Genomic DNA, 20,747 nt, shown 5'->3' on the forward strand with positions numbered 1-20,747 from the left:
GACCATACATCACACATGACATCACACAACACTACAGCACACCATGCATCACATTGTATGTAACACCACACACACAATGACTCACATACACAAACACACACACGAACACATATCCAACATTGACACAAATATTTTTTTGAATGATAATTTATGTGATCTCTGATTCATAAATAAATACAGTTCTCTTATGCCATTAAAATGTCTTAAAATTGAACATGCAATAAATGAGTTACCCAAAGATCACAGTTATAATAAAAATTCATATTAAACAGTTTATAATGCGCATTTATAAACTGACAGTTCATAATTCATTTTCAGTGAATACTTTCAGTTTCACAAGTTACTATATTTATTATTACATTTAAACTGTGTAAAATCAGATTCAACAGACACTTCATAGAAAAAGATTTCTGTGTTACCCTGTAAAACACTGAAAAGAAAAGCAGCAAAATTCCACAATGATCAGACAGTACAGTCTCCCAACAGTACAAATACAGAAATAAAAAAAAAAGAGAAAGAATTACACCATTGATGACATTTGCCTTTTCAATGGTCATTTCAAGTCAGACCCCCCCCCCCCCTCCCCCACTATATCCCAACTGAAACAACAGTGTGAACTGAACAATATATTGTACTTTTGATAACCGTCATCTTCTGAGTAAGGAAAATAACATGTCATGTCAATTGCACTACCGTGCTGAGACCCATCAAAGAAGCTTTTTCCAAAGAAAACCCGGTGATTGTTATTCCATCAAGCAGCTCTTAGGGAAAACACAAAATAAAAAGAAATATTCAGCTGAGTCATGGATTATGAAGGCAGAAATATATAACATGCTTATTTATCTATGATCATTTATATACAGAATATAAAAAAAAATTTTTTTTTTAAATACATACATAATTTCTACACTGATTTCATTAGTGAAACATGGCAATTTATGCACAGATTTCAACAACCAAAAATGAAATATGGTGATACATTTTCCATTTGCCAAACATGCCTTATTATATGGTGATTAATATATAGATTTCATAAGCGAAACATGAATGATCATATGGCGATTTATACATAGATTTCATCAGCCAAAAAATGAAGTATAACAGAGTGATTTATACATAAATTTTCATTTGCCTAACACATTTGCCATCACACAATCATTTATACCCAAACACAATTTTATTGTATGGTGATTTAGACATAGATTTCATCAGCAAACATGCATCACTGTACAGAGGTTTCCATGCACATTTCACATGTCAGTCAGTTCCATGAACAACTTGGTGAGGGCGAAGAAAGACACTGGTTTTGCTCCAAGGCTCACAACGTATGGCACTGCAGGGGAAGGTATGGAAATCTGTTGGTGTCAACCAAAGTAGGTCACACACAGCAACTGTTCACACACCAGACTTCATTGATCTGGTTGTCTGTCATTGGTGTTTATAGCCAAGCCAGCCACACAGGGCCAGATCAGGACTGAAAAACTAAATACTGATCCCATTAAACCTGACCACGAGAGAGAGAAGCACATACCTGGAAAAGAAAATGAGGCACACTTAAGTACAATGCTGCAATCCATGCCACCAAAACCTCACCACATCAGGCAAACATGGGAAGGCAGGGACACTGCTGTCAGTATACTTGTGATACAAACATGATGCTGCTCAACAATCCAGTTTCTCAGTGAACTTGTGATTCAAACATGACGGATGTTCAACAATCCATTTTCTCAGTGAACTTGTGATTCAAACATGTCGATGTCCGACAATCCATTTTCTCAGTAAACTAGTGGTTCAAACATGATGATGTTCAACAATAGATTTTCTCAGTATATTTCTGATACAAACATGATGATGATAATATATTTACTCAGTATACTTCTGATACAAACATAATAATAAACAATCCATTGTGTCAGTATACTTTTGATACAAACATGATGATAAACCATCTATTTTGTCAGCATACTTCTGATACAAACATGATGATGTTAAACAATCCAATTTGGTCAGTATATTTCTGACACAAACATGATAGTGTTAAACAGTCCATTTTGTCAGTAAATTTCTGATACAAACATGATGTTGAACAATCCCTTTTCTTAGTATATTTCTGATACAAACACGATAATATTCATCAGTCCATTTTCTCAGTATATTTCTGAAAGAAACATGATGATGTTAAACAATCCATCTTCTTCATTTCAGCCTGCTTACAAGGGACAAGCAACTGTCATCAATAAGTGATCAACACAGAAATCTTTCTGTTCATGTTCATTGGTAAAGCATTGCCAGAACACCAATAACTGGATCAGTGGATAACTCATCGATACTGTTGACAATGTTTCGTACAGTCTGACAAAATATCAGCATGAGGCTGACTCACAAAATACTGACAAATAGAATACTGTTGACTAGTATCAATACTGTTGACAGTGTTTCATACAGTCTGACAAAATATCAGCATGAGGTTGACTCACAAAATACTGACAAATAGAATACTGTCGACTAGTAGAATACTGTTGACAAGTAGAACACTGCTGACGCACACAGAACAGTGACACACACACACACAGAACACTGCTGACACACACAGAACACTGCTGACACACTTCAGAACACTGGACACACACAGAACACTGTTGGCACACGTCAGAACACTGGACACACACAGAATACTGCTGACACACAGAGAAAACACTGCTGACACTTCAGAACACTGGACATACACAGAAAACTGCTGACACACTTCAGAACACTGCTGACAAACACACAGAACACTGCTGAGACACTTCAGAACACTGCTGACACACCTCAGAACACTGCCGACACACAGAACACTGCTGACACACACAGAGAACACTGGACACACACAGAATACTGCTGACACACACACAGAACACTGCTGACACACACAGAACACTGCTGACACACACTGAGAACACTGGACACACACAGAACACTGCTAACACACTTCAGAACACTGTGGACACACAGAGAACACTGCTGACACACACAGAGAACACTGGACACACACAGAATACTGCTGACACACACAGAGAACACTGCTGACACACACAGAACACTGCTGACACACTTCAGAACACTGGACACACACAGAACACTGCTAACACACTTCAGAACACTGTGGACACACAGAGAACACTGCTGACACGCACAGAACACTGTTGACACACTTCAGAACACTGCTGACACACAGAACACTGCTGACATACTTCAGAACACTGCTAGCACACACACAGAACACTGCTGACAAGCAGTCTGGCAGTCTGACCAGCAACAGTCTGGAACACAGAGCACTGTTCACAGCACTCCAAAGAGCATGACCAATATCTGTAATAGGTTCAACTGTAAAGAACAAAAACCCAGTTGTTCACAGCATTTCACGGTGTATCAGAAAACACCAGCATGAGGCGGTCATGGGCTGACATATGGAAAGCCTGTTCACCATATTTCACATAGTCTGACACGTTTCAGACAATGTGGGGAATCACCTACAAGAAAGCTGTTCATGCTATTTATTGCAACAAAAAATTAGGACAACATAAAATAATTCTCTCCCTATCTCTCTCCACACACACACGGGGTGATATTCAGTGTGGTGTCAATCATTGTCAGTAGTGACACAGGGTGACATTTAGTGTGGTGTCAATCATTGTCAGTAGTGACACAGGGTAACATTTAGTGTGGTGTCAGTCATTGTCAGTAGTGACACAGAGTGACATTCACTGTGATGTCAGACACTGTCAGTAGTGACACAGGGTGCTATTCAGTGTGGTGTCAGTCATTGTCAGTAGTGACACTGGGTGACATTTAGTGTGGCGTCAGTCATTGTCAGTTGTGACACAGGGTGATATTCAGTGTGGTGTCAGTCATTGTCAGTAGTGACACAGGGTGATATTCAGTGTGGTGTCAATCATTGTCAGTAGTGACACAGGGTGACATTCAGTGTGGTGTCAATCATTGTCAGTAGTGACACAGGGTGACATTTAGTGTGGTGTCAGCCATTGTCAGTAGTGACACAGGGTGATATTCAGTGTGGTGTCAGTCACTGTCAGTAGTGACACAGGGTGACATTTAGTGTGGTGTCAATCATTGTCAGTAGTGACACAGGGTGACATTCAGTGTGGTGTCAATCATTGTCAGTAGTGACACAGGGTGATATTCAGTGTGGTGTCAGTCATTGTCAGTAGTGACACAGGGTGACATTCAGTGTGGTGTCAATCATTGTCAGTAGTGACACAGAGTGACATTTAGTGTGGTGTCAGTCATTGTCAGTAGTGACACAGGGTGACATTCACTGTGGTGTCAGTCATTGTCAGTAGTGACACAGGGTGACATTCACTGTGGTGTCAGTCATTGTCAGTAGTGACACCAGGTGACATTCAGTGAGGTGTCAGTCATTGTCAGTAGTGACACAGGGTGACATTCAGTGTGGTGTCAGACATTGTCAGTAGTGACACAGGGTGATATTCAGTGTGGTGTCAGTCATTGTCAGTAGTGACACAGGGTGACATTCAGTGTGCTGTCAGTCATTGTCAGTAGTGACATTCACTGTGGTGTCAGTCATTGTCAGTAGTGACACAGGGTGACATTCACTGTGGTGTCAGTCATTGTCAGTAGTGACACAGGGTGACATTCACTGTGGTGTCAGTCATTTCTCCAGCATCAGATGTCGGTGACGACAGATCTCCTTCAACAGTTCATTTTCTGCTGGCTCTTGAAGCAGTCCTCTGCAACACCAACACACACACTGCTGATACATTTCATGCTACACACTGCTGATAAACCTAATGCTACACACTGCTGATACACATAATGCTACACACTGCTGATACATTTCATGCTACACACTGCTGATAAACCTAATGCTACACACTGCTGATACGTTTCATGCTACACACTGCTGATACACCTAATGCTACACACAGCTGATACACCTAATGCTACATGCTACACACTGCTGATACACATAATGCTGCACACAGCTGATACACCTAATGCTATATGCTACACACTGCTGATACACCTAATGCTACACAGAGCTGATACATTTCATGCTACACACTTCTGACACACCTAATGCTACACACTTCTTATATACCTAATGCTCCTTCAACACAATGCTGACATACAACGTCACCATCTATACGGACAGCACAGTGGCTGAACGATTACAGCTGTGGATTCTGGCCCCAGTGTCTGAGTTTGATCCCCAGGTTTTGACGCCTGCGGTGGCTGATGGGCGAGAATTTTCTGATCTTCCAGGTCAATGTGTGTGCAGACCTGCTTGTGCCTGAACCCCCTTCATGTGCATACATAATAAAGTCATCAGAAAACCCAGAACTGACCTCTTTAAAACAAGCCTTGTTTACTCAGGAGGGACACTTTGGAACTCTTCACCTTTGATTATCAAAAATGAAAGCATTATTTCTTCTTTTAAATCAGCTTATAAAACGTTTCTATTTCAGGAAATAAAAAAAACTTCAATGTAGACAACTTGTTGATTTGATTATCTTGTTAGATGCTTTGTTAATTTTTTTCTTCATGTTGACCAGTGTTACTGGGAAAACAAAACAAAACAAAAAAAAGAAAGTTGTTGGGATATCATCATGAATTTTAATATCTTTGATTATTATTATATTTACGACTGAATGTTGAAATCTAAGATTTTCACCATGTGCATGGGGTTGGAGGGAATGAGACTGGGGTAGGGGTGGGGATAGAGAGTTCTTTAATTTGTTGCTTTGTAGTAGTCTTTTTTCATAAGTTTCTTGTGTGATTTTCAGTGAAATTTGTCATTGTTATCTTTCTTGCTAACAGTTCTGTGTTCATGTGTTCTTTGATGTAGCCCTACCCCCCCACATCCCTCTTTTTCCCCTTTCTTTTATACCCCAGGGCTGGGTGGGAAAAAAAAGAAACATATGTTTTGCTTATCTCATTACCCTGTTAAAATAAAATTTTGCTTCGTTTCGTTTTGTTACACTGTAATCCTTGTCAGTGCTTGGTAGGTCATGGAAGCAAAAAATACCCAGCATGCATCAAGCATAACTGATTCCTCAGTAGTGGCAATGGTTGTGTAATGAAATGAAGAAGACACTGCTGATATTAAAGCTACATCATTAGTGTAAACGCTATGCTGTTCCCAGCACTACAACTATGCCAAACAGACAATTGCTGCAAGCTTAATACAGTGCAGTACAGTACAGTAAGTACAGTAGACCTCGTCCCGCGTGGTGGTCACCTGACTGTGATCCCAGTACAGTGCAGTACAGTACAGTGCAGTACAGTTCAGTACAGTTCAGTACAAGACAGTTGCAATTTATTTTCAATTTAACCAATGATGTCTCGCAATTTATGTATTTTCAGTTGAACCAATGTTGTACAGACAAACATACCGCTACAAGTACTGCTTTAATTAAACCACAAATTCTGCTGTTACCCCTCCTGCAAAAAACATCATCACTGCTGAAGCATAAAGATTGTTTTCCAATGTTTTTTTTTTAACACACACCAATACTGAATGTGTCTTCAAACTGAAGGACTGGTCTGCCTGCCCTGACACCTCCTGGACGGCACCACTCACCAACTCCACAACATGAAACATACACATGACAGCCCTGAAAAGAAAACGAAACAAAAACCAAAACAAGACGGAACCTGAACAAGTCGTGGACGGTGTTGAGGCTGACTGGCTGGCTGAAGACCTCGTCCCGCGTGGTGGTCACCTGACTGTGATCCCACTTCATGATGAAGTTCTGCACACACCGCACGTCACTACATTGCACACACTGCACCTCGCTACGTTGCACACACCGCACCTTGCTACATTGCACACACACCGCACCTCACTACGTTACACACACCCCACCTCACTACACTGCACACACCGCACCTCGCTACGTTACACACACCACACCTCGCTACATTACACACACCGCACGTTGCTACATTGCACACACACTGCACGTCGCTACGTTACACACACCACACCTTACTACATTACACACACCGCACATCGCTACATTGCACACACACTGCATATCGCTACGTTACACACACCACACCTCGCTACATTACACACACCGCACGTCGCTACATTGCACACACACCGCACGTTGCTACATTGCACACACACCGCATGTCGCTACATTACACACACCCCATGTTGCCACACCGCACACACCGCACCTTGCTACATTGCACATGCCGCAACTTACTGCATTACACACACTCCATGTCGCTACATTACACACACCCCACGTCGCTACATTACAGACAGCACACCTCGCTACATCAAACACAGCACACCTCGCTACATCAAACACAGCACACCTCGCTACATCAAACACAGCACAACTCGCTACATCAAACACACCGCACGGCACTACATAACACACACCGCATGTCGCTACATTGCACACACTACACCTCCCTACATCACACACACCCCACGTCACTGCACTGAACACACCACAATATTACACACACCCCACGTCGCTACATTACACACACTCCATGTCGCTACATTACACACACTCCACGTCACATTACACACACTCCACGTTGCTACATTACACACACCGCATGCCACTACATTACATACACCTCACGTCACTACATTACCCATACTGCATGTCACATTACACACACCCCACATCGCTACATTACACACACCCCACGCTGTTACATTACACACACCTCATGTCACTACATTACACATACCGCATATCACATTACACACACCCCACGTTGCTACACTACACACACCCCATGCTGTTACATTACACACACCCCACGCCGTTACATTACACACACCACACCTTGCTACATCACACACACACCTCGTTGCTACACCACACCTCCCCCTTGTCGTAACATTACACACACCCCACGTCACACCAGTACACAAGGATCCAAATCATATCATTCCTCACCATAAGAGATGTTTGCTTGTCAAACTAAAAGTTGTGAGCTGGAAACGAAGTAATTCTATCTGAAGCAGCCCACACTGAGTGGCATTTCTTTCTTTTTTGTGTGTGATGGTGGTGTAAATAAAAACAAAACAACAACAACAGTCATACACATAAAATGTTACATGTCTGTCTGAGTGTGTATGTGTGCGTGCCTAAAATCTGATTGAATGACACAGGAAACGAATGATAAGCGCCCAGTGGCAGCCGTCAGTCGGTTATACCCAGGTAGTCAGCCTGTTGTGCAAGTGACCACGTGTTTGTAAAGTGCTTAGAGCTTGGTGTCTGACCGAGGATAGGCGCTATAAAAGTATCCATATCAATCAATCAATCAATAATATAAATCTATCGAAGTTTAAAACTTTCACTGAAGTTGACCACTGTTTTGATCCTTGAAAACATAAATATGGGCATGCACAGTGCGACTTGAGACTTTTTAATTGACACTGGCCCATAATTCAGATTTGTTGACATTTCATGGTCGTTCCAGGACATTATGCAGTACGTAATGAGGACTATGCACAAGCCTTTTTCTGAAAAAAAAAAAAAATCAGTAACCTCCTTTTAATAATATGTTATTGCAAATTATCAACTGAATGCATGATTCTGACAGTGGCAAAACTTTTCAAGCAAGACAGCTGTCTTCAACTGAAATTGTCGGAAAGTCCATTCTAGTTAATTCAGTATTTGTATGCAGTAAACACACTGATGGTGAAGTTAATGTCATGCTGTATATCCCTTTGACTGAAAATAAGAAATAGAATGTCATGCTGTCTTTACCTCTCCCCGCCCCATCGACCCCCCAAAAACAACAACAAAAAAACAACTGTTCCAGTATTAAACTGGGAATGAACAAATAAAATCTACAGATCTGGAGGCTAAATGGAATAAACCATTCAAAATCCAAAATACAGCTTTATCCAGAATGCTTACAACCTATTATTGGTATGCATGGAAAGACTGGTTGTTGGTTGTTGGTTTTTGTTGTTGTTGTTTTTTTGTAAGTTTGATCCAATTCTGTTATCAACTTCCATATTTCCAGATAAAATCAATTAAGCTTTCAATGGATACTGTCATACATATACACACAGACACACAAACAACCTAGAAACTGCCTTATTACACAGACTCATATGTGAACCAAAAGTAACCGAAAACAAAGTTTTCATCTCCTCAACAGACACACCATTCACAAAACCATCCAACAGGCAGACATGTTGAACAATGCATGCTACATGCACACAGTAAAAAAGCAAAAGCTGGAGAAAAGAGCATTGTCAAGCGTGGGTTTAACTGAGTAACAATGACAACAAAAACAACAGAGGCAAGGCCTTCAAGACTCACTTGTGATACACTTTAAAAAAAAAATCCAAGCTTTTTATGTATTGAGTATAATTTCAAAATGTAATGTTTAAGATGAGAAAGATCAGTTTAAAGCAAATTAACTCCCCAAGCATTAAATACAGAGTAATTTCCCTTTTTTACTATATGCACCAAAACGTTTGCAAAATAAATAAAACTTCCATGCTTAGCAAAAGAAGTTCCTGTTTGAACAAAAAATGATAATAATGACTGCTCTTGTTGTTGGGTCAGAATATCAGATCAAAGTGCCAAGTTTAGAGAATACAAAAAAATATAAATATAACAGTAAATGCAGTTTGCATATAATTAGGTTTCATTTTGTTTTGTTTTGTTTTTTTGTGCCCATCCCAGAGGCGCAATATTGTTTTAAACAAGATGACTGGAAAGAACTGAATTTTTCCTATTTTAATGCCTAATTTGGTGTCAACTGACAAAGTATTTGCAGAGAAAATGTCAATGTTAAAGTTTACCATGGATACACACAGACACATACACACAAACAACCGAACACAGGGTTAAAACATAGACTCTCTTTGCTTACACAAATCAGTCAACAACACACACACAAAAAAGCCAGGGTTGGCAGCCGAGAAAGGTGGAGAAGAAAAAGAGGAGAGGTGCGATGTGATCTCACCTCCATGATGATGGCAGTGAAGAGGTTGAGGACGATGATGACCGAGATCATCCACCAGGCCACGAAGTACAGGTAGGACCACCTGGCAACACACACTGCCTCATTCAACAGTCTGCACCTGTCACCACTGACCATCAGGGTGTGTGCATCAGAGCAATCAACCGGCATCAGACCAACACACTTGTATTTCTTGTATTTGTATTTCTTTTTATCACAAGAGATTTCTCTGTGTGAAATTCAGGCTGCTCTCCCCAGGGAGAGCGCGTCGCTACACTACAGTGCCACCCATTTTTTGGTATTTTTTCCTGCGTGTAGTTTTATTTGTTTTTCCTATCGAAGTGGATTTTTCCTACAGAATTTTGCCAGGAACAACCCTTTTGTTGCCGTGGGTTCTTTTACGTGCGCTAAGTGCATGCTGCACACAGGACCTCGGTTTATCGTCTCATCCGAATGACTAGTGTCCAGACCACCACTCAAGGTCTAGTGGAGGGGGAGAAAATATCGGCGGCTGAGCCGTGGTTCAAACCAGCGCGCTCAGATTCTCTCGCTTCCAAGGTGGACGCGTTACCTCTAGGCCATCACTACACACACACACACACACACACACACAGTCACCCACCCACTCTCCCACCCATACACACACAAATACCATCATTTCCTGTCTGCACTACAGTCTGTGTTGGTGGGAATACACCCGTCTGTGAGGGAGGCCGCCTGTGAGAGAGGCCGTCTGTGAGAGAGACCGTCTGTGTGAGAGGCCGTCTGTGAGAGAGAGCGGGAGGCTGTCTGTGAGAGAGGCCATATGTGAGAGAGGCAGGTCATCTGCGAGAGGCAGGCTGTCTGTGAGAGAGAGAGGCCATCTGTGAGGGAGGCCGTCTGTGAGAGAGGGAGGGAGGCCATCCGTGAGAGAGAGGCCATCTGTGAGGGAGGCCGTCTTTCAGAGAGAGGCCATCTGTGAGAGAGAGGCCATGTGAGAGAGAGGCTATCTGTGAGGAAGGCTTTGTGAGAGAGGCCGTCTGTGAGAGAGAGGCTGTCTGTGAGAGAGGCCATCTGTGAGGAAGGCCGTCTGTGAGAGAGGCCATCTGTTTGAGAGGCCATCTATGAGAGACAGGCTATCTGTGACAGAGGCCATTTATGAGAGGCCGTCCGTAAGAGAGGCCATCTGTGGAAGAGGCTATCTGTGAGAGAGACCGTCTGTGTGAGAGAGAGGAGGCCGTCTGTGAGAGAGGCTGTCTGTGGAAGAGGCCATCTGTGAGGAAGGGAAGCCATCTGTCTGTGAGGGAGGCCATCTGTGAGAGAGGGAGGCCATCTGTGAGGGAGGCCGTCTTTGAGAGAGGCCATCTGTCTGTGAGGGAAGCTGTCTGTCTGGGAGAGGCCGCATATGCAGGGTTCAAACAGATTATTCTCCACAAAATAAACAAACTTTTTAAAAACCTGTAGAACTCAAAATGCCCCCCAAATTAAAACGATGGCACTGGAACCCAGATGAATGGTAAAGTGCTGGCTTATGACCCTGGAATAAATCATGGTCTGCTGTGTATGTGTAAACTTTGATTTAAAAAAAAAGACGCTTGAAAACATACGTCATTCTTCCAAATAAAATTTAAAAAAGGGAAAAAAAATGCATACCTATTACACATGTTGAATAAGACATATACATGACTGAGAGAGAGAGATAGGGTGTGACAAGTGTGTAATGTAGGTGTGACATGTGTGTGACATGAGTGTGGTATGTGTGTAGCAAGTGTGTGACAGGTGTGACAAGTGTGTGTCAGAAGTGTGACATATGTGTGACAGGTGTGTGTCAGATGTGTGACGTGTGTGACAGGTGTATGAGAGGTGTGTGACAGGTGTGTGAGAGGTGTATGAGAGGTGTGTGACAGGTGTATGAGAGGTGTGTGACAGGTGTGTGACAGGTGTATGAGAGGTGTGTGACAGGTGTGTGACAGGTGTATGAGAGGTGTGTGACAGGTGTGTGAGAGGTGTGTGACAGGTGTGTGACAGGTGTATGAGAGGTGTGTGACAGGTGTATGAGAGGTGTGTGACAAGTGTGTGACAGGTGTATGAGATGTGTGTGACAGGTGTATGAGAGGTGTATGAGAAGTGTGTGACAGGTGTGTGACAGGTGTATGAGAGGTGTATGAGAAGTGTGTGACAGGTGTGTGACAGGTGTATGAGAGATGTGTGACAGGTGTGTGACATGTGTGTGACAGGTGTGTGAGAGGTGTGTGACAGGTGTGTGACAGGTGTATGAGAGGTGTGTGACAGGTGTATGAGAGGTGTGTGACAGGTGTATGAGAGGTGTGTGACAGGTGTATGAGATGTGTGTGACAGGTGTATGACAGGTGTATGAGATGTGTGTGATGTGACGTGGGCACCAGGTGTGTGATGTGAGGAGGACAGAGGGCGACGTACGCGGAGGTGGCAGTCCTGTAGGCCTCCAGGAAGACCATCCAGTTGTTGACCACCATCACATCCCACAGCACCACCAGGGAAGCCTGAACACACACACTGACATGTCACATCATCACTGCCACTGACATGTCACCACTGACACTGACATGTCACCACTGACACATCATCACTGACACTGACATGTCACCACTGACACTGGCATGTCACCACTGACACTGACATGTCACCACTGACACATCATAACTGACATTGGCATGTCACCACTGACACACCATCACTGACACGTCACCACCGACACACTGACACATCATCACTACCACTGGCATGTCACCACTGACACATCATAACTGACACTGGCATGTCACCACTGACACATCACCACTGACACTAGCATGTCACCACTGCCACACTGCCACTGATACATCATCACTGACACTGTCACACTGACATGTCACCACTTACACACTGTCACTGACACAATGCCACACACACACACATCATCACTGACACTGTTGCTGGCAAGTCACCACTGACACAGCACCCATACACAACACCACGCACACACTGAGGCATCATGCGCAGACTGACACATACATCATTTACATTGATACAGGCATCAGACTCACACAGACATAGCATTTACACTGACACAAACAGCAACCTACTCAAAAACACATCAAGATATTCATACCAGCCTACCCTTCTACCCTCCCACAAATGCTGACCGACTGGTTCTTCCTAACTCACACACACACACTTTCACTCTCTGTGCATGTGTTCTTATATGTGACCCTCCATCACGGAATGAGTCGCTTTGTCCCTGACCAACTTTCCCGCTAGCGGCGATTTTAGGCGGGTGGGGGTCAGGTTGTCGATTTTCAGATTTTGACTTCATAGTAAACTTTAGGCTTTCTTTTATCTCATATTGAAGTATCTAGGCATAACTGTGTCTTCTTTTGCCTTAAAAGTGTGCTTAAAATGCCTAACCCGTCATTCTGATCGCCTATGACTTCGCGAAATCGATCAACTTTGACAAGCTTGCCCTCAGTCATCTCTTGGAATCGACCGGTCGAATCATACATTGTTTTAAAGTTCAAGTCCGTCTCTTTCAATCTATGTCCTTCTCATTGGTTGATTTTTTAACTACGAGCGAATCGTCGCTTTCAAAATAAGGATACACTACGTAAACAATGCGTCACTATGAAGGAAAATCCCCTCTGTCATTGGCCGAGAGAGGCCACGTGACGAAACCAGCCATTCAGCACGCCAGCTCAAATAAACATGGTCGCAGGGTTCGGAAGCACGTTTTCAAGAGTGACTTGGCGATTTCCTGACAAGATACACTTGTGTTGCACACATTTTGCCAGTCAGTGAAGAAGACGACATTTGTGAGTTTCTAACCCAGTACTTCATTGATGGAACTGACCGTTCATGAAATCGATCTCAGTGAACACGAAGGCAACGCTGATTTCGAAAGCAGACGACGCAGGATTGTCGTTCAGTTTTCATCAACAATAATATTAATTTTGATGTAGATGACGAATCAACATTTGCACTAGATACAGAAAGATTGGAAGCCTTCGCCTGTAATTGCCGAAATCACATGCACCAGGTGCCATCAGTGTTGTGACTGACATGGAAACAAGTGAAACTGACTTGCTGCACTGAAGTGATAGAACTGGGTTTCTCACAGCTCACACAAGGAATATGCAAGCAAAGTGACTGGGGGACTGGATATAGCTGAAGTGTCTGAAGGTAAGCTTTCTTATTTTACCCACATTGACAAATACTGAAATGTAATGATGGTATAATCAATTGATAATAATTTATTTAACAATGATTGACTCAAGACTGATTTATTGTCTTACATTGGAACAGGAATTAACTGTTTGACATGTGGAATAAAAATGATTGAAAGAATAAAGTGAATCTGAGGAAATTAACAGAATGTTAATTAAAAGATCACACACACACACACACACACACACACACACACACACACAATGTGTGACACAGTGTGTATACATGTCACTCACACACACACACACACACACACACACACACACACACACACATACATACACAATGTGTGTCACACAGTGAGTCACATACTCACTCACACACACACACACACACACACACACACACACACACTCACACACTGCCCCTTCACAGTTTAACCATTTAACTGAGCAAGGGGAGGTTCAGGGGCATGACATTATGAACAGTTTTCAGTTTCACAGAATTTGCTTCAATGGATATTTTATGTGAATGTGTGTCAGGTTGGGGTGTGTGTGTGTGTGTGTGTGTGTGTGTGTGTGTGTGTGTGTGTGTGTGTGTGTGTTGTTTTAAATAAATATAGAGTTGTGTACTAAAAGTTCAATGTGTGTGTGTGTGTGTGTGTGTGTGTGTGTGTGTGTGTGTGTGTGTTGTTTTAAATAAATATAGAGTTGTGTACTAATAGTTCAATTTCTTTTTCAGCCCTGAAAGATATGATGGTACTTTATATGCCTGCCTGTACACCAATGAATAATTCTGATATCACTGCTGGCAAGTCATGTCATCAGAAGGAGAGGCAACACCACCAAACTAACTACACTGTCAACTAAAGAACTGTCTGCTGGTGAACTATCTATGAGTGAGTGAGTCAACTGTTAATGTACTATGATTTATAGTATGAATTTACCATGAAGTGTGCAAACTTAGTTTCTTTTTACAAACTTTGTCGAGATGTACATGTATGGAATTGTAAACTTTTGCACAGACATTTACATAAATGATATAAGTGTGCATGTGCTTGACATGCCACTATGCATAAAGTAACTTAATGGATTGCAGCATGTCATGCACATGCACACTGATATGCACACTGATACTCATAGTGATACAGCATTAATAATCACTATTTCATACTTTTATTATCAGTAAACTGCTTTGTCTGATTATATTATGATATATATATATATATATATATATATATATATATAATAAGTGTATTCTTTTTTTTATTTTCTGATAAAATACATAGAACTAGAAGTAAAGCATTTTGTAAAGTCCTGTGTAAAGAATGAAAGCTGTGATGTAAATGTACAAAACTGAAATTACTGTTGATATTTAATCTAATATTATTAGCATTAATGAATAAACTTTAGAACATATAGAAAATAATTCAAAACAAAGGAAATGAAAAGAGATAAAGAAGTATTACATAACAAACTGTTTCAGGATAAACCATGCAGTTTTGGAACATACTGACACCACCGGTGGAGAAAAAAAAATGGAGGAAGAAGGTTCAATATCAACACCATCCACCCTGATGACACTTTGTACCACAAGAATTGATTACCTGTGCAACATATCTGCACTTTTTTTCTTTTCTTTTTTTAATTTTTTTTTCTTTTTTTTTAGCAGATTGAGTGTTTGTTTGATGAGGTTGTGTGTCTTTATTGTGTGAAGTATGGGTTTGACAAGTAGGTTTTCTTTGCAGATGAAGTGTTTGAAGTGTTCATTTGGATTATGAAATGTATTTCATTTGATGCCATGCTGGGATAAAACACACATGAACTTGTACCTTTTGTATGAGCAGTTTTGTTGTGTGGATCTTTTTTGTTATTTTGTTGTGCTTGTTGTATGGATTATGGTAATATCACAAGCACACTAAGCCAGTGAGCACATTGAATTACAACAATTACATGATTCAGCATCATGATTTAGCATTTTTTACCTCTAATCTGGCATAAATTTTAGTACACATACTATACAAAGCAAAATTTTCATAGTAATTGGACCACAAACAACACCACAACAAAACTGATCTTAAAACTGGAAGGTTTTTAGTCATGTTGAGCTGATTAAAAAGTAAGTATACTAATACTTCAGTTGCAATTCTTTCCAAAAAAATTTAGAAAATTCTTATTTGAATAAAATCAAATACACTCAATATTTTTCTTTCAAACTTTGTGCAATTGTGGATATTGCCACTAAGTATGTGTGTGCCAAATTTCATGAACATATCTTGCTTAGAAGTATGTGGTTGCTATGAACATGTTCCAAAACTTTTCGGCCTTGATTTCTCAGTTCGTTACTTTCGCGACTTTAGAACTTCAAATCACAATAACTTTTCACAGAATCATCCGATCTACAAACTTTTTTTTTCGCTGTAAAGGTCATTTATTGCAGATTTATGATATACCAATAACTAAAAATCGACCTCTGGTGCAAAGCGACTCATTTCGTGGTGGAGGGTCACATATATGTATAGGTTACATGCATATAACTGCATGCAGTACAGGTGTTTGGATGCATGTTAGTGTCTACATTTACACATTTAACATGAACGTGTGTATGTGTATGAATATGCTTTTGTTTGTGTGTATCTGATGTTGTGTGTGTGTGTGTGTGTGTGTGTGTGTGTGTGTGTGTGTGTGTGTGTGTGTGTCAAAGTGAGAGTACTAATCCAACCAGGAACTCACAGCAAAGTCATCAAAGTTGTTGGACCAGTACTCTAGTTGCCTGTAGCTGCCACATTCATAGGTGCGATTGCTGTGAAGAAATAACAACCACAGTGTCTTGTAGGTGCTATTGCTGTGAAGAACTAACAACCACAATGTCTTACATGTGCTATCAATGCAAAGAAATATCAACCACAATGTCTTATAGATGCTATCAATGCAAAGAAATATCAACCAAAATGTCTTATAGATGCTATCAATGCAAAGAAATATCAACCAAAATGTCTTATAGATGCTATCAATGCAAAGAAATATCAACCACAATGTCTTGTAGATGCTATTGCTGTGAAGAACTAACAACCACAATGTCTTATATGTGCTATCAATGCAAAGAAATATCAAACACACAATGTCATATAGGCGTTATTACTGTGAAGAACTAACAGCCACAATGTCTTATAGATGCTATTGCTGTGAAGAACTAACAGCCACAATGTCTTATAGATGCTATTGCTGAGAAGAACTAACAGCTACAATGTCTAATCCCATTGCTCACAGCCCAAAGGGCCACATCAGAGCTGTCTACACAAGTCAAAAACACATGTTGTTCACAACATCCAGATGGTGGTTCATCCGTCGGGATCGACGAGGACCATCTAGTCATCTTGGGGGTGGGTGGGTTGGGCAGAAGGATGACTGATGACTTGCGCGATGACTTTGTTTATAGTGAGGAGGAGTTGCGCACCATCAACCTCACTCTCTTGTCCAAGACCGTCTGTATCCAGTGGCAAGACGAGGTCAAGACGACTGGAGATGGAAACGGATGCAGTGGATGACCAGGATGTCCTATGTGCCTCATCCTGCCCTCAGCACTCCACAGTGCTCTGCTGCAACCGCCTTCCTCTCTGTTGAACCATGAAGGTTTCTTCCGCAGAGTCTGCCGGATCCAGTCTTCTCATGCTTGGGTAGACAAGCCCTAACTCACCGAGGGTTTGAGACCTGTTGGCTACCCTCACCTAGTTTAGCCAGCCTGTCAAAGCCGTTGCCCAGGGGTTGGGCGCTGCAGCATGCTAGCAGCTTCTAGGACCCATAGGTGAGAACTGGGTGCCGGTGGGGACCAATAGAGGACGAACCACTCCCGGAAGAGCGTGACAAACCCCCCCTCTAGAGGTACTACCCCTCCCGTGCACCCCCTAACCCCCACAACATCCAGATACAGCCCAGAGAAAGGACTGGACAGATGAAAGGGAAACTTTCGCTGAGTGCACAGGAACTAGAAAGGTCTCACACCCTTTCCCAGCCACTGGGGCAGCCAGTTCATACGCACGGTGTCCATGGCTAGCCAGAAAAAGAGCTCATTCACTGCCTGACTCACTGTAGCCATGGGGTGCTATCCCTACATAGCTCATTCACTCACTTTAGCCATGTGATGCTATCCCTACATAGCTCATTTGCCGACTTTAGCCATATGAAGCTATCCGTACATAGCTCATTCACTGCCTGACTCACTGTAGCCATTGGGTGCTATCCCTACATAGCTCATTCACTGACTCACTGTAGCCATGGGGTGCTATCCCTACATAGCTCATTCACTGACTCACTGTAGCCATGGGGTGCTATCCCTACATAGCTCATTCACTCACTGTAGCCATGTGGTGCTATCCCTACATAGCTTATTCACTGACTCATTGTAGCCATGTGGTGCTATCCCTACACAGCTCATTCACTGTAGCCATGGAGTGCTATCCCTACATAGCTCATTCACTGTAGCCATGTGGTGCCATCCCAACATAGCTCATTCACTGTAGCCATGTGGTGCTATCCCTACATAGCTCATTCACTGACTCACTGTAGCCATGGGGTGCTATCCCTACATAGCTCATTCACTGACTCACTGTAGCCATGGGGTGCTATCCCTACATAGCTCATTCACTCACTGTAGCCATGTGGTGCTATCCCTACATAGCTCATTCACTGACTGACTCACTGTAGCCATGTGGTGCTATCCCTGCATAGCTCATTCACTGTAGCCATGGAGTGCTATCCCTACATAGCTCATTCACTGACTCACTGTAGCCACTGGGTGCTATCCCAACACAGCTCATCCACTGTAGCCATGGAGTGCTATCCCTACATAGCTCATTCACTGACTCACTGTAGCCATGCGGTCAGAGCATGAGACTTTCAGTCTAAGGGTCCCGGGTTTTGATCCCTGTATCGACGGGTGCCATAGCCGAATGGAAAAGCGTTGGACTTTCGATCTGAGGGTCCCGGGTTCGAATCACGGTGACGGCGCCTGGTGGGTAAAAGGTGGAGATTTTTACGATCTCCCAGGTCAGCATATGTGCAGACCTGCTAGTGCCTGAACCCCCTTCGTGTGTATATGCAAGCAGAAGATCAAATACGCACGTTAAAGATCCTGTAATCCATGTCAGTGTTTGGTGGGTTATGGAAACAAGAACATACCCAGCATGCACACCCCCGAAAACGGAGTATGGCTGCCTACATGGTGGGGTAAAAATGGTCATACACGTAAAAGCCCACTCATGTGCATACGAGTGAACGCAGAAGAAGAAGAAGATCCCTGTATCAGCACCCTGTGGGTCATCTGAACCATCAATGTTTCTGTCAGTGACGGGGTGCCTATCACCCACACTGCCTTGCTTTCCTGTACCATGACTGACTAGAGACAGGGTGAGACAGACACAGAGAGACAGACACAGAGAGAGAGACAGAGAGACAGAGAGACTGAGAGACAGACAGACAGAGACAGAGAGAGAGAAAGACAGACAGACAGAGACAGAGAGAGACGGGGAGAGAGAGAGACAGACAGACAGACAGAGACAGAGAGAGACGGAGAGAGAGAGAGAGAGAGAGAGACAAAGAGTGAGAGAGAGACAGAGAGACAGACAGAGACAGACAGACAGAGAGACGGAGAGACAGACAGACAGAGACGAAGAGAGACAGAGAGACACAGAGAGAGGTAGACAGAGACAGAGAGAAAGAGACAGATACAGGCAGACAGAGAGAAGGAAAGAGAGACAGCGAAAGAGGAAGTGACAGAGAGAGAGAGAGAGAGAGAGAGAGAGAGACAGAGTGTGTGTGTGTGTGTGTATAAATGCATGCCTGAGTGCCTGTGTGTGTATCCATGAATGCTTGAGTGACACACTTCATCTTCAGGTTTTATCCTAAAATGACTTCAGCCCTCTACCTGTCCGTGACGTTGTTAAACTTGATGACGTCCTGAAAGAGTTCCATCCCCAGCACCGCAAACACGTAGTATATCACCTGTCACATGTAGTATATCACCTGTCACGTGTAACATATCACCTGTCACATGTAGCATATCACCTATCACCTGTCACATGTAGTATATCATCTGTCACATGTAGTATATCACTTGTCACATCATGAACTATATCACCTGTCACATCATGTACTATATCACCTGTCACATGTAGTATATCACCTATCACGTGAACTATATCACCTGACAAACTATGTAGCATATGACCTGATACATGTAGTATATCACCTGTCACAACATGACAGACACAACACAGCGTAAATGTACATGTCACAACACAGTGTACATGTCACAACACAGCGTACAGTGTACATGTCACAACACAGCATACATGTCACAACACAGCATACATGTCACAGCACAGCATACAGTGTACATGTCACAACACAGCATACATGTCACAACACAGCGTAAATGTACATGTCACAACACAGCATACAGCGTACATGTCACAACACAGCGTACATGTCAAAACACAGCATACATGTCACAACACAGTGTACATGTCACAGTGCAGTGTACAACATACATGTCATGTTACATCACAGTGTACATGTCACAACACACATGTCACAACACAGTGTACA

At 42.5% G+C, this 20,747-nt stretch overlaps 1 protein-coding gene across 1 annotated transcript in view; it reads right to left on the reverse strand.

The window, feature by feature from the left end:
• Positions 1–135: 135 nt before the first annotated feature.
• The window catches only part of LOC143297823 (two pore channel protein 2-like), a 69,122-nt gene continuing 48,510 nt past the window's right edge, over positions 136–20,747 (reverse strand). Inside the window, exons 21-26 of the mRNA XM_076610333.1 lie at positions 20,065–20,141; positions 16,875–16,944; positions 12,403–12,485; positions 9,988–10,069; positions 6,679–6,776; positions 136–4,751 (exon numbers count right to left, since the gene is read on the reverse strand). Coding sequence (XP_076466448.1) covers positions 4,673–4,751; positions 6,679–6,776; positions 9,988–10,069; positions 12,403–12,485; positions 16,875–16,944; positions 20,065–20,141 — 489 coding nt within the window. The 3' untranslated portion in view covers positions 136–4,672. The remainder of the gene's footprint in view (positions 4,752–6,678; positions 6,777–9,987; positions 10,070–12,402; positions 12,486–16,874; positions 16,945–20,064; positions 20,142–20,747) is intronic.

The sequence above is a fragment of the Babylonia areolata genome, chromosome 23 (assembly GCF_041734735.1).
Source record: "Babylonia areolata isolate BAREFJ2019XMU chromosome 23, ASM4173473v1, whole genome shotgun sequence".
Taxonomy (NCBI): domain Eukaryota; kingdom Metazoa; phylum Mollusca; class Gastropoda; order Neogastropoda; family Buccinidae; genus Babylonia; species Babylonia areolata.